This window comes from Panulirus ornatus, chromosome 47 (assembly GCF_036320965.1).
Source record: "Panulirus ornatus isolate Po-2019 chromosome 47, ASM3632096v1, whole genome shotgun sequence".
Taxonomy (NCBI): Eukaryota; Metazoa; Arthropoda; class Malacostraca; order Decapoda; family Palinuridae; genus Panulirus; species Panulirus ornatus.
Genome location: NC_092270.1, coordinates 17,584,512 through 17,600,415, shown reverse-complemented (window position 1 = coordinate 17,600,415; position 15,904 = coordinate 17,584,512). Strand labels below are relative to the sequence as shown.

The 15,904-nt window shown below is 34.8% G+C and overlaps 1 protein-coding gene across 1 annotated transcript in view; it reads left to right on the top strand.

Moving 5' to 3' along the window:
- The window catches only part of Frl (formin-like protein), a 370,619-nt gene that overhangs the window by 229,767 nt on the left and 124,948 nt on the right, over nt 1-15,904 (top strand). Inside the window, exons 7-8 of the mRNA XM_071689853.1 lie at nt 4,272-4,443; nt 10,948-11,091. Of these exons, the coding sequence (XP_071545954.1) occupies nt 4,272-4,443; nt 10,948-11,091 (316 nt within the window). The remainder of the gene's footprint in view (nt 1-4,271; nt 4,444-10,947; nt 11,092-15,904) is intronic.

The window sequence follows — 15,904 nt, the reverse complement described above, 5'->3', positions numbered from 1 at the left end:
TGCTGTTTCTGGGGGTAGATGTCATTTTCTTGCTGTTCATTGTAGGATCCATATAATACAGATCCTGGGGTTACAAGAAACAGAAAAAGGCATGAGAAATTCTTAAGAGGAATAACATTTTATGTTAATCTTATTGAAACAAAAGTCTCTCAAAAGATGATATTATTCAATAGATCTCACCTTTGTTTATGTCTTAATGTTCAAAGTAATATTTGTTAAGAGATCATTTCTCCTTTTAATCATATGGGGAACAATCTAAACAAAATCTAGAATCAGTTAGATTCGAGTAATATATAATATCAGAACAGAACTTTTATGTTGGATGAATATGAGATGCTTGTAACTCAGAAGACACATCCCAATGTTATGATAGAATTCATTTCCAGGTAATATTTACCGCAGATGTTTTAATGAAAATTGTAAGTTAGATTTGGTAAGATGGTACTTTGTGAGTGCATGAACAAAATCAAATTATCCCAGTTCTGAAACTAGGAAAAGATATTAAGATAGATTCAGATGTTGGACCTGTTGCACTCACAAGCTATATGAATGATTTCATTTGAATTTCATGAATAATTTGCTCACAGATGATATTAAATTGCATTATATACCTATGAAAAGGCTTGCATCACCATTAGGAGAAATAGCATTTTTAGATAAATTGTTAACTCTAACTGTGAGATGGTATATCAAGATTAACCTAACAGTATTTAACTGTATCTGAATTGGCAGTATGAATTTTAATCCTTCTCTTGAGTAAGAGAGAGTATCACTGGAATGTATTATCCTTGTTACTGAATGCCTCATTGGGATTAACAATATATGTTTGTAAGTTGATTTTATATGGTTTCATTTGCTACCAGGGTTCCTCTTATTATAAAGGAAGTGATAACCACTAGTATATTTATGGGGAGGGGAAAGATGGTGAGGTAAGTGAAGTTATAAAAAGTGGAGGTGAAATATTAGTTTAATGAATTTCGAAAGGGTATCAGGCACCAAGGTTATGTACCTGCCAGTTGAGTGGATAAATGTACATATTGTTCCGCTGCATGAAGGTTAGAGAGAATTTGATAGATATGAGCATTTGGTAGTAGTATTCAGTAGGAACATTAGGTAGGAGCCTCTACAAACACTGTGCTAGAATTGCTCTTCGCCAGTGGCCTGTTAAGTGTGAGGCATAAAGGCTAAGAAGCAGCACTGGGGTTCTGTAATTATGGAGACTTTACTGCTGTGGCCACTCCCCTGAAGGAGTTCCAGTTGGAACAGGCTTCTGAGGTATAGGTAGAGAGAATAGTATGATTTGCAGTGGAATGAGTTGTCAAAACTTAGTAAGGTAAGCCTGTGATTGATTATGTTAAAAGGATTCCTGAATCCCTTTAGGCGAAAAACAATGAAGATTTTAGAAATGGGGATGTGAAGATTTTTGTGTTTTGGCAGGTGGAATATGCTGTCTAGTAAAAGAGGAAAATGTGTTATTTCTAATGTAAAAAAATGTTTGATAGAGTAGGTGGAAGAGGTTAATGGGAAGTTTTTACGTGTGTGGAAACTTGCTGAATGCTGTAAGACATAGTAGCACTAGTGCATATGTGGGGATGAATGGTGTTATGAATGAGTAATATGACTCTGGTTGTTGAACCATGTTGGAACAAAACAGAAGCTGCAGCATTTGCTGTATGCATTCATTGATGTTCCATTTGCTGAATCATATAAGGAGTTGAGTAGCTTGGTATTTTGCTGTGATAGTACGTTTTGATTTTAGAATGTTGAGAATATATAGAACTGCGAGGAAGGTTCTTATTTTTAAAAGAGATGGATAGTCCCAGTACATTATCAGTTTGATTGGAGAAGAATCCTTATGGAAAGAATTTGAGTATTTGGAAAAGGTGAATCTAGAGAAGTCTGTTAGTGGGAAAGATTTGAAAGTGTCTTGAAGATTCTGGTAAATAGAAGAATTTTAGGGTAGTATGTTCACAGGAAGCTCTCATGTAATGTTTTACTGCTGAAGTATAATGTAAAACTAGTTTTTATATTTCAAGATTGGTTGAAAATAAGAGCATAAGTAATTGGTAACCTTAGTTGAATTGAAATTAGGGGAACTGATAAGGATCGAGATTATGAGAAATTTATGTGATGATTAGATGAATAGAAGGGTTTATGGATGAAAGCCTGTCAAAGTGGTATTTCCATATAGGCTGTTCAGTACAAGATAGTTTGGTAAAGAAAATTGTTGGCATCATGGTAGAAGTTTTCAGAAGAGGTAGCCCTGATGGGATGTACAGATGTAGTAAAGGAACTGTTGAAGGATATAGATATTAAAGGTAGACTTGCCTGGGAAATTATTAGTATTTAGATGTATTTATGTAGTTTTTTCTGTGAGGGTAGATGAACTGAAGTAAGCAGAGTTAGTAATTAAATGTAGAAACCTTAGTTATGAGAAGACTTAACTATTACACTTTGGACATAAATTGGAGATATTTGTGAGTGATTTAAGAGGCTTTTTGCATGTGATCCACTCTATATGTGTGTTAGAATGAAGTTAAGAGTGATAGATTAAAGAAACGACAGAGATTTAGAATTAATTTGAAAATGTGTGTTGACTGCATGATGTCACCATGCTTGTTTACTCTGTGGGGTGCTTAGAAGATTGCAGAATGCTGTAACTTTTCTTTTTCATATTTGATTGCCACCTCCCACATTAGTGAGAAATATCACCAAATATGTTTTATGATTTTATGGATGAGGCATTGCATTAGAGCAGGTTTGGGTGAATTATAGTGGAACAGAATGGAAGTCAACTCAGTTTTTGTGAGCAGATGTTGCTGCTGTCCTAGCTGAATTAGAGAAAATGAGTAAGAAGTAAAATTTTTTTTATATAGAAAGTAAACATGGGGAAAACCAGGTCCCCCTTTGTGAGCTAGATGACATCTGCTGTGTTCTGTTGTTGTGAAGTAGAAAGAATTCCAGATTTTTAGGGGTGATACATATTTAGAAATGATCGAGTTTGTAGGAAAGCTGAACTTGATAGTAGTCATACAAGGAAAAGATTTAGTTGAGAACTTTTGAACAGAAAAAATTTAGTTGCAGAATGTACAGAGTGCTAGCCTGATCCTTGATATATGTGATATGACACCTTAGTTTTCTAAGGTGAGTTAGATATAAGATCTGGGGAGATACATAACTTATATAGAATTGGGAGAATGATTATTACAGTAGATAGTGGAGTCAAGAGAGATGTGTAATGTAATGAAATTAAAAAGATTTTTAAAAGAAACGTTTTAAGATAGCAGGAAAAATCATTATTAGATGAGAGGTAGATTGGTGAAGATCTTTTGTCCAGTGGTAGAAGGTACAAGAAGAGATAAATCATAATAGATGAATAGTTACAGTGAAGGAGTAATTTAGGGCTGGAAGTAAATCAAATGAGGAGGCCAGGTTAATGAAAATGATTTTATGTATTGGAGACATGTTGCATGTGAGGAAGAGATGTGAAAAGGGGCGTTTAATCTTGCTTGACAATCAACTTATTATGTAAAGTGAAAATTTAGGAAGAGCTCACACCAGGTTAGATACCTTTGTTGACATCAGCACTCTGGGTACAAATTAAGGATGTTAATGAAAGAAATAAGAGGCTGTATGCTCTTAATCCATTTTGTGTAAATGGGAATGGAGTTTACGAAATTTATGGATTGATAGTACTTTTGAAAATTTTGTTTTTTATAAGTGACAGTTATTATTATCAGTTCAAGCTCATCTTGTTTGGATTTCTGTATTAATTTTTCATTGGGGAATATTAACTTTGTGATCTTCAGTATAGTTATTCATGATTTTCTTTTAGTCCTAAACTCTCTTTAAGCCTTCCTAATTCATCATTGGCTATAATACATATATCAGTTATACCTTTGCAAAATACCCAATCCTTACATCTTGTACTGATGAAATTATTCAATATCATTGCACCTTTTCTCCCTTTCAGTTCTTTATCATTTCACTGAGTCCAACCCTTTCCCCTCCTTTCTTTGGTGAAAGTATTCTAATTCTTTTACTTTTAGATATCAGACATTTTGTCACAGAATTGATATATCTTTCTGCATAAACCTTTTGAAATTGTATTTAATATGTCAGCATACTCTGCCTTCTTAAGTGTGATATCTTTTATGATGAAGAAATGCAATTATTTATCTTTTGTTGTTGCATAGGAAAGGTAATGCCTGTATTTAGTACTTCATATTGTTTTGTTGAAAATGATTGAGAAATTTTCCCCATTTTTTCAGGACGAAAGCCCTTGTATTAGAACTCTTAGCAGCCATCTGTTTAGTTAAAGGAGGACACGAAATCATACTTAATGCCTTTGATAACTTCAAAGATGTGTGCACCGAATCTCAGCGCTTCCAGACCCTCATGGCATACTTCTCCAACTATGAATGTTTCCACATTGAATTTATGGTTAGTGGTTTGTAGTTGTTTGTCGTGATGATTGGTAGTGTGATTGAAAGTGGTTACTACTAGTTGAATAAGATATTCTGAAAATTATTTGTTCTTTATTCAGTGATTCTCACATAATGTATTGTGTAATGACTTATTTTGTTGTACATGAAAAAAAGATTTGAATGATAAAATGTACATGTGTTACTGAATTATGTATTGGAGACATATTGCATGTGAGGAAGAGATGTGAAAAGGGGCGTTTAATCTTGCTTGACAATCAACTTATTATGTAAAGTGAAAATTTAGGAAGAGCTCACACCAGGTTAGATACCTTTGTTGACATCAGCACTCTGGGTACAAATTAAGGATGTTAATGAAAGAAATAAGAGGCTGTATGCTCTTAATCCATTTTGTGTAAATGGGAATGGAGTTTACGAAATTTATGGATTGATAGTACTTTTGAAAATTTTGTTTTTTATTAGTGACAGTTATTATTATCAGTTCAAGCTCTTCTTGTTTGGATTTCTGTATTAATTTTTCATTGGGGAATATTAACTTTGTGATCTTCAGTATAGTTATTCATGATTTTCTTTTAGTCCTAAACTCTCTTTAAGCCTTCCTAATTCATCATTGGCTATATTACATATATCAGTTATACCTTTGCAAAATACCCAATCCTTACATCTTGTACTGATGAAATTATTCAATATCATTGCACCTTTTCTCCCTTTCAGTTCTTTATCATTTCACTGAGTCCAACCCTTTCCCCTCCTTTCTTTGGTGAAAGTATTCTAATTCTTTTACTTTTAGATATCAGACATTTTGTCACAGAATTGATATATCTTTCTGCATAAACCTTTTGAAATTGTATTTAATATGTCAGCATACTCTGCCTTCTTAAGTGTGATATCTTTTATGATGAAGAAATGCAATTATTTATCTTTTGTTGTTGCATAGGAAAGGTAATGCCTGTATTTAGTACTTCATATTGTTTTGTTGAAAATGATTGAGAAATTTTCCCCATTTTTTCAGGACGAAAGCCCTTGTATTAGAACTCTTAGCAGCCATCTGTTTAGTTAAAGGAGGACACGAAATCATACTTAATGCCTTTGATAACTTCAAAGATGTGTGCACCGAATCTCAGCGCTTCCAGACCCTCATGGCATACTTCTCCAACTATGAATGTTTCCACATTGAATTTATGGTTAGTGGTTTGTAGTTGCTTGTCGTGATGATTGGTAGTGTGATTGAAAGTGGTTACTACTAGTTGAATAAGATATTCTGAAAATTATTTGTTCTTTATTCAGTGATTCTCACATAATGTATTGTGTAATGACTTATTTTGTTGTACATGAAAAAAAGATTTGAATGATAAAATGTACATGTGTTACTGAAATCCTTTTTTTTTTTAGTTGCAGAATGTACAGAGTGCTAGCCTGATCCTTGATATATGTGATATGACACCTTAGTTTTCTAAGGTGAGTTAGATATAAGATCTGGGGAGATACATAACTTATATAGAATTGGGAGAATGATTATTACAGTAGATAGTGGAGTCAAGAGAGATGTGTAATGTAATGAAATTAAAAAGATTTTTAAAAGAAACCTTTTAAGATAGCAGGAAAAATCATTATTAGATGAGAGGTAGATTGGTGAAGATCTTTTGTCCAGTGGTAGAAGGTACAAGAAGAGATAAATCATAATAGATGAATAGTTACAGTGAAGGAGTAATTTAGGGCTGAAGTAAATCAAATGAGGAGGCCAGGTTAATGAAAATGATTTTATGTATTGGAGACATGTTGCATGTGAGAAGAGATGTGAAAAGGGGCGTTTAATCTTGCTTGACAATCAACTTATTATGTAAAGTGAAAATTTAGGAAGAGCTCACACCAGGTTAGATACCTTTGTTGACATCAGCACTCTGGGTACAAATTAAGGATGTTAATGAAAGAAATAAGAGGCTGTATGCTCTTAATCCATTTTGTGTAAATGGGAATGGAGTTTACGAAATTTATGGATTGATAGTACTTTTGAAAATTTTGTTTTTTATTAGTGACAGTTATTATTATCAGTTCAAGCTCTTCTTGTTTGGATTTCTGTATTAATTTTTCATTGGGGAATATTAACTTTGTGATCTTCAGTATAGTTATTCATGATTTTCTTTTAGTCCTAAACTCTCTTTAAGCCTTCCTAATTCATCATTGGCTATATTACATATATCAGTTATACCTTTGCAAAATACCCAATCCTTACATCTTGTACTGATGAAATTATTCAATATCATTGCACCTTTTCTCCCTTTCAGTTCTTTATCATTTCACTGAGTCCAACCCTTTCCCCTCCTTTCTTTGGTGAAAGTATTCTAATTCTTTTACTTTTAGATATCAGACATTTTGTCACAGAATTGATATATCTTTCTGCATAAACCTTTTGAAATTGTATTTAATATGTCAGCATACTCTGCCTTCTTAAGTGTGATATCTTTTATGATGAAGAAATGCAATTATTTATCTTTTGTTGTTGCATAGGAAAGGTAATGCCTGTATTTAGTACTTCATATTGTTTTGTTGAAAATGATTGAGAAATTTTCCCCATTTTTTCAGGACGAAAGCCCTTGTATTAGAACTCTTAGCAGCCATCTGTTTAGTTAAAGGAGGACACGAAATCATACTTAATGCCTTTGATAACTTCAAAGATGTGTGCACCGAATCTCAGCGCTTCCAGACCCTCATGGCATACTTCTCCAACTATGAATGTTTCCACATTGAATTTATGGTTAGTGGTTTGTAGTTGCTTGTCGTGATGATTGGTAGTGTGATTGAAAGTGGTTACTACTAGTTGAATAAGATATTCTGAAAATTATTTGTTCTTTATTCAGTGATTCTCACATAATGTATTGTGTAATGACTTATTTTGTTGTACATGAAAAAAAGATTTGAATGATAAAATGTACATGTGTTACTGAAATCCTTTTTTTTTTTAGTTGCAGAATCTAGCTAGATTTATTTAAGAATGATTGTAGATGATGAACTAATTATTTATGATTGCTAGTGGAAATAATTTACTACTAAACTTTATGGAAAATTAAAGGATTTCAGTTATGTGACTAGACAGATGAATTGAAAGTATTATCATCTTTAAGCTTGCCCGGCAAAATTTCAGTGGCCATCAGTTATGACTGAGAGTCCACTAGGCAAGTGAAAATAAATGCTGAATAATGCAACATCAGGTTTGGAAGTCTAATATGTACGTTAGAATGTGCCATTTCATTTTAAAGAGCTAGTGATTTCATCATTGTTACTAGTTCGATTGCTGTCCTTGATTCAGTTGATACAGATGTTGCTAATCCTTACGTACACTGGCCGTTGATTGCACTATAAACTATTGATTGCTTCCAGTGAACAGATCCCTTTGAAGAATGATAACAAGAATTTTTGTGTAGCTCATTGATTTGTAATTGTAATCTTTCTAAGTAAATTTCCTAAAATTTGCAAAATTAATCAGATAACTAGGGAGGCAATTCAGGTCTCATATCTTGCTGAGGGCCATTGATAATTTTGATACTGAATTAAAGCTTTGCCATTATATAATGAAATTAATTTTTCTTGAGTCAGTTTCCTCCTCTCTGTATATGATCATTATTTGCTCCAAGTTTGATTGGGCGATGAGGTACAGATTTTGTATCACTCACATATTCTCAACCTATGACCAGTGTGTTAGTATGAAATATGGACTTCCATACTTAGGCAAGGGCATCATACTTTTTCACTTTTCACATCAGATTGACTCATCATTTGAAACCAGTGTCTCCATTCAGACCATCTCCATATTTGAAATGCTCCCAATGCATCCAAACCTCGTTCATCTCTCAAGCATCTTCATATGAAATATCCAAATTAGTTTTCTCATTACATTTGTCCATGTCTTTTACAGTAATTTTAACAGAAGGATAATAGAAGAGTGTAGAACAATCTTCTAAGAATCTTCTTTGTAGCATCTTGCTTTAACTGGGGCAGATATAATGTTCATTAAGGATGGTAGTGGCGAAGTTAAAGATGGATGTAAGAATCATGCAAGTGAAAAACTAGGGGTTCACTGAAACGTCTGGTAACTGGAAAATATTCAAGTGTGCAAGAATCTGGCCTGAAAAGGTACTGGTCGAAACTCTGATGTGAGGATGCAAAGTCCACAGTTATTTAAGTCTGAGTAGGCGAGAAATAAGAGCAGTTAAGACAAATAGATTATATAGTTTAGTTGAAAGGGTGTGATGTTAAGAAATTGTTTAAAATGTGTATGGATGAAAGCTCTTTTAGGGTGGCATAGCTGTGTAGAATGTGTGATAGATGAGAAGTTGGTTGAATAGTACAGAAGGTACAAGGAGAAGAGGTAGACCACAGAAAGGATGAATAGATGCAGTGAGATAGTTGATTAAGGCAGGACCTACATTAGATAATGCTTAGTCTAGGAATGACTGGGAATTGAATGCAGTGGAAGCATTTTGCTTTTAGTGGTGGTGTGAATGGAGATGTTTATCATACTTAGTGTATTAATTCAGTGTGCAGGGTGAGAAAGGAAGAAGCACTTGTCTAGGTGTGAAAGTCCATGTGTCACTTTTAACCTACTGGGCATGGGATCAGACTCTTGCGTTAGTGATTTGACAAATGAAAATTATATGGATAAAACTATTTTAACCTATTCCTATTTAATGATTAAATGTTAGAATTAAGAGCAGAGCAGATTTAGAAGGGTATAAAACTGTTAGAGCTCACAGAGCGACAACTAAACAGAATGGCATAGCATTTTGTCTAAGCAGCAATCCTGAGGGAAGGCAGCTACAAAAATTAAGTCAAAAATGCATCTTGATATCAGGAAATGTACCAGTCCTAAGTACCATTAATATTATAATAACAGGCCTCATAGAATCATGATGGAATGATTTAATGAAGCCATGATTTAATGAAGCCTTAGAAAAATGCAGGAGTTGATGGGATATTTAAGCAAACCTGAACCATTGATGATATGATCAAGATACTTTGATTTTCATGGAATAGGAGACAGATTGAATAGTCTGTGGATGCATATTTCAAGTGAAAGCTACTATGCAGTGGCAGATGAAAGGGAACAGTTATGGAAGTTATTGAAAATGTGTGAGACCCTCGGTCTGATACAAGTTATCAACAGACCAACAAGAAACTCTTTCAGTTGAAAAACTCTCAAAATCCCCTTTATCCAGCTTCTTTGTATTTGATCTGGTAACAGTTTTCTGATTGCATTTCTCTGTGAATGCTTGAGATAAACTGAAACCTTATTAAGGTTTCAGTTTAGCTAGGGTTTTTATGAAGATTTTTATTGATCTTTATGCTTTAGATTGCAGTAAAAGAATTAGTACAACTTGCAATTGAAAATGCTGTCCCTGTTGTTTACTACCTTAGTCATTAAAAGGTTCACAGCCAAGCTTTTATAGTGAAAACACGTATGATTGAATGAAAAGTTTGCATTGATGGTGACCTGGTCAGCTGGCAGGCAGCTCATTTGCCTCTTAGCAATATTCTGTCATGTTTTTTTAAACTCATTTATAATGTTTTGTTTTCCAAAATCATATTCATGTTCTAAGTTATTCACCTAATTTTTGGAAATTATTCTAGGATGACCAAGAAAAAATATCAATATGGTATTACTTGTTAGCTGGACTCTAGAAAACAATCCCCTTTTAGTCACCATGATAAAATTCCTGTAAAGCAAACTTCTCTATCGTCTTTCCTGTACTGAAAGTTTGTAGAAGTCATAGTTCTGCCATAGCCTCTTGTTTGTACAAGTGCATTTCAAGAATTTTCCTGGCCATGTCACACTGTAAGTGCCTATTTATACACTATTGGGTGGGAGTCTTACACTTGTGGGCTCCAACTCATAAGCCTTCTCTATTATCATTCAATGTTATAGAGTTCTTTCTGTTGTCTTCATGTACTGATTCTGCATTCAGTTAGTTCCATTCATCCCCAACTCTTTTACTGTAAAAATACTGCAAAGGTACTTTTTTTTACATAATTTTAATGGAAGTCTTTCAAATGATGTACTGTGTGAATGTATGTACTTTTGTGTGAGCCTTATACTCAAGGGCATACCGCTCAACCACATGTCTTTGCCATTTCAAGAACACAGTCAGTTTCAAGGAACTTTCCTTCTACCCAGAAAAATTTTCTAACAAGGTTAATTCATAATAATGAGGATTGTTTTTAATTGAATCATAGCATAGATTGTAGGTTGACATGACAGGTAAGGGAAGGGAGAGGATTTGGTTTGTACATGGCATCTAACTTTTTGTCATTGAAATTGGCATAGAAAATGGTGAAGTGAATCAGAGTTGGTGGACTTTGGCAGTGTTAGGAATAGATTTCATCTCAAAATGGAGGAAAGGTTTTTGGCATGAAGTTGAGATTTTTCAGTTTTATCCCTTTGCTTTACAAGGAAAAAAATGATGCATGATGTACTATTACAAGATATTTTCCTTTTCTCTTCAAACAGGTCGCATGTATGCAGTTCATAAACATAGTCGTTCACAGTGTGGAGGACATGAATTTCCGTGTGCATCTTCAGTATGAGTTTACACAGCTTGGTATTGATGAATTTTTAGAAAAACTTAGACATCATGAAAGTGAAGAACTGCAAGTAAGTTTTATTAAATGAACCTCTTTACTGAAAAGAGAATTGTTTTGTGTTTAAGTTAGCTTATATTTGTGTGGACTCATTGTTTTGTTTTTAGGGCATTCCCACATCACATGATATAGTATAATGACACATACATATATAGTGTATGATAGGAAAATACTGAAGCCACAACATTCATATTGTTCTAGTGGTAGAATATTGAAAATTTGTCTTAAATCCATTGCTTTCAAGGGCAATGCCATCTTGTAGTAGAATTTTCTACCTTTTGCCACTTTGTGTTCTGTGCACTGCCTTATCCTGTCACATTCTTGCTCTTAGAATGGATGCTTTTCTTAGTTATTTGTGTGATTTTTATGAATTCTTCTCTTAAAATGGCATTGAAAATGCATATGAGTGATACTGTTGGATGTAATGTTGCAAAGAGAAAGCATACTGTGCTTATCATTATACAGAAAGCGGAAATATTAAAAAAGTTAGATAAGACTGCATTATTGCATCACCTCAGTAAGTCTTATGGTGTTATTGATACAACTGCATATATTGTCAAAAGGCATTGTGAAAAATCTTTTAAAATTCTGCTCTCTGATAAGGGCATTCCTAATCATAAATCAGTGAATGAATATTAATCTGGCTGACATTGTTAGGCCTCTGCACTTGTAGTCGAGAGTGCAGTAGTCTTGATAGTGATTTATAGGTGTTTCACCAAGGAAGGTTTTAGGTAAGTATTATACACTGATTTTATTGATTTTGTATTGAGTGTCTAATGTAGTATCGAGGTATGTTTAGTTCAAACAGATAACATTTATAACCGAAATTAGGTACACAAAACTTAAGGTTACAATATATTCACACCTCAGTCCTTATTTTGGTATTTTTGAAGATCCAAAATATAAATGTAGATTTCTGATAATCTACCTGTAAATGGATTGATTGTGTAAGAAATTATTATGTGAGAGAGAAATGGAAGCGAGTGCAATCTGAGTGAGGGGACTAATCTGAGCATGCTAGATTGGCAAATGCATACATAGGGCATTAAGGAAGGGTGATTGGCATGTAAAGGAAGAAATGCTGTGAATGGGCTGAACAAGGGCACAAGGTAAATTTTAGAATGTGGTGGTTAGTTTCAGTCTATTACAGTATACATAATAGCTGCAGACTAGATGTGTGTAAATGAGGCCATTGTTCACTTGTTCTGGAAGATATCTCACTTGATAGGAGAGGCAATGGTTATTGAAAGACAAGTATATGGCAGTTTGCTTTTATTTTTTTTTTTGGTAGCTCTGTGTTGCCAATATTGATGAAATGCTTTGTTACGATATTGAAAAGAGTGGTTAATCGGATGATGACAGTGAAATTTATCTCATTTACTGTTTTGAATTATTGATAACCAAAATTTCACGACTCTGGACTGAGTCTTATGAACATCAGAGGGACCCCTAGCTCACAGATGTATGAACTCTCTGTTGTACCACCTAGATAGGTTCTATTTACCTGTACTTCACCCTCTTTAACCACCATGATGTCTATGAGGGTAGGTACTGATCAGTTATAAAGACCAAATATCCATACGGCAACCTCCCCAGGCCTATTACTTCATTAGCTTGGAAGTGCAGATGACACCCTCTGGCCACTAACCTACATTACTCACTTGTTTGCACTTCTGCAGTGTGGACCTGGTTTCTTTTAGTCAGCTTTAATGTATTGAATTACTAGTTGCTGAGGCTAAGATCAATCTGTATATGAAAATTGAACTTCAGTGATTTTGTGATCAGACTGAAAAAATTGTTTTATATGTCAATAGCAGGTAGATGGGACTTGAAACCCAAAAGATAAACTGCAGAGGATAAAGATAGTGTTGGAAGTATGGCATTCTTCCTTTGGCAGGAATTACCATTTTGAGATGTTCTCTGTCAACTGAGAACTGGTCATACTACATTGACCCATGGTCTTTTTGATGAAGAGGCCTGCTCCAGCCTGTGACTCCTGCAGCTGCAGTCTTACTATGGAATATAAACTAATGGAATGCCAAAAATATAGGAGCCTCATCATCAGTTATGAATTATATAATACCAGTGGAAGAAATATAAGTGTTGGAGGATTTTTAGACAGTAATGATGTAGATTGACTGATGAATCTGAAATATAGTCAAAAGTTATTTTATAGAAATTGTTTTCAGGTTTTAGATTTCTTTTACAAGAAACCACAATTTATAATTCTAAGTAAATAGATTTAAGTTATTAGATGTTTTTCATGCTAAAAAACACTGAATAACCATTAGGTTCTGGCTTTTTACAACTCCACAGATCCAGTCGAATCAGTCAACATATTTTTGACTTTGTGTCATTCATTCCTAGTGTGCAGAAGCTTTTGGTCTTTAGACTTCTCTTTTGATTGTTTTATATAATAAAAAATGTATTAGTTCCATACTTTTCATAGGGATGGAAACAGAGCACACTTTGAGGTCTGAGGGCTCATGTCCTGGCTACTATACCTATGATGCACTTGGGAAAACCAAGTCATTTGGTGTCTGCCCAGAGGCAGTCTTAGCAGTACCTCATGAGACTCTTTTCATGTGGAAATTCAGTAGGGCTTTTTAATCAGTACACAGCTAATTGTGGTGCTTTGTGTGATGTCTAAATGCAGATCACCTCATAATCCTTTACCAGCATCAGAGGTGGGAAAGACAGGCCTCTTGGCCAAAAGTTTTCTTTCTCCATAGTGTGTACAGTTGATTCTGCAGGGAAATAGAGTTAGGGAATATCTGGTCATGGAAAATCTTTGCAATTCTTCGTGAAACTGGTTCCTGTAGAACCTTAACAGAGCTTTGTTTATACATAAGAGTGCTTAGGAAAGTTGGATAACAGATGTGATGCTTTGTGACAAGGTCATCTTCAGAACAGTATTACCTTGAACCCCGGATCATTTTAGATGGAGGCAGGAGAGTAAAGGAAAAGATTCCTTGTATGTCACAGAAACCCCTTGAAGTTCTGAGTACCGCTTAGGCTCAGACTGGGACTGTAATTTCTACTTTAAGTTATAAAAGCCAAAAAAATGAAAAGATTATTTTTGCTTCAACCATATTCTATGGCAAGTTATATGGAGCTTTCAATGATTGATGACCCTCATTCTAATGTACTTTCCATGGCACTTGCTTCCATGTTTAAAATTTTTCCTCCTTGAGAAATGCTTTACAGCCCTGAGGTATGTAGCAATGCATGATTTGAACTGTATCTTTTACCACAGATTGCAGTTCTGAATATAGAGGTAAATCTTGGTAAGGAAGTTGCTTATATAACCAGGAAAGGAAGAACCCCTGCCAATTTTTTGTGAACCAATAATGTAAACACAGGAAATTTATGAAGTGGAAAGCCTTAACATCCACAAAAGATTTAAACCCCATAGAATAAGCTACAAAAGTATTTTTCCAAACATATATATTACTGAGAATGAGCTTTTGTTCAGCTTAACATAGAGATTTTGACATCTCTTTATCAACTAGACTGTATATATAAAGTGGTTCTTTCTATTTATTAGTCATTACCTCCATTCCTAGTTTTATGGTGTAGGTCAGATATATTTAGCCTCTAATCACATAGACCTGCTCTCTTACTGAAAGCAGTTGCAGGCATAATTCTTTTGATGTCATTTGCTCATTTTGTGGGGAACATTCACAGGATTGAATCCTCAAGCCCCAACCCTGCAGGTTGGTAATATGGGGTGGGCCTGCCCAACTTTCTTAGGCAGACATCTTCCCCTGCTGCACAATCTTTTCCCATGAAAGCTGGCATGTGACTTAGAGAACCCCTGTGGATCTGCTGATGGTTTGAGTAGTTGTGCTGGACTTTGGATTGGGCTTCCATTCTTTAGAGGATTACATGGAAGCAGTAGAATGGACTGAGGCTTAAACCTGTTGGCAAATGAACAAGAAAGGAGCGATGGATCTATGCCTCTTCCCCATTCTATACATTTTTAAACTGGGTAGAATGATTCGGTTTTTGATGAACACTGTCACCTTTTTTTCATAGTTTGATGAACAAGGTTTGTTCTTTTCTCTTCCTCTTTAGAGACAACTTACCATATCATACTCTGGTAGCTTAGAAGAAACAGTTTATTCAAGAGTTTTTCGTTCATGGAGTGTGCAGCATATGGGCACAGGACCCATTGAGTTCTGGGACTGTTTTGTTTGAGAGAATACTTACCAGTACCTACCTACATATGATTGTAGGATCAAATCCTTTCAAGTGGATTCCGCTATTAGGAATGAATCCTGAGGTGAGTCTGCATGCACCAACTTCTGCAGTTTCTCACCCGAATCAGCCACCATGGCTGTATCATCAGTGAACAACAACTGACTCACTTCCCAAGCTCTTTCATCTATAATAGACTGCATACTTGTCCCTCTTTCCAAAATTCTTGCTTTCATCTCTCTAACAACCCCATCCGTAAACAAATTAAACAACAATGGAGAATCACGCACTGCTTCCGCAAACCAACATTCACTGAGAACCAATCAACTTCCTCTCTTCCCACTCGTACACATGCCTTACATCCTCGATAAAAACTTTTCACAGCTTCTAACAACTTTCCTCCCACACCATATACTCTTAATACCTTCCACAGAGTATCTCTATCAACTCTATCATATGCCTTCTCCAGATCCATAAATGCTACATACAAATTCATTTGCTTTTCTAAGTATTTCTCACATACATTCTTCTAAGCAAACACCTGATCCACACATCCTCTACCACTTCTGAAACCACACTGCTCTTCCCCAATCTGATGCTCTGTACATGCCTTGACCCTCTCAGTC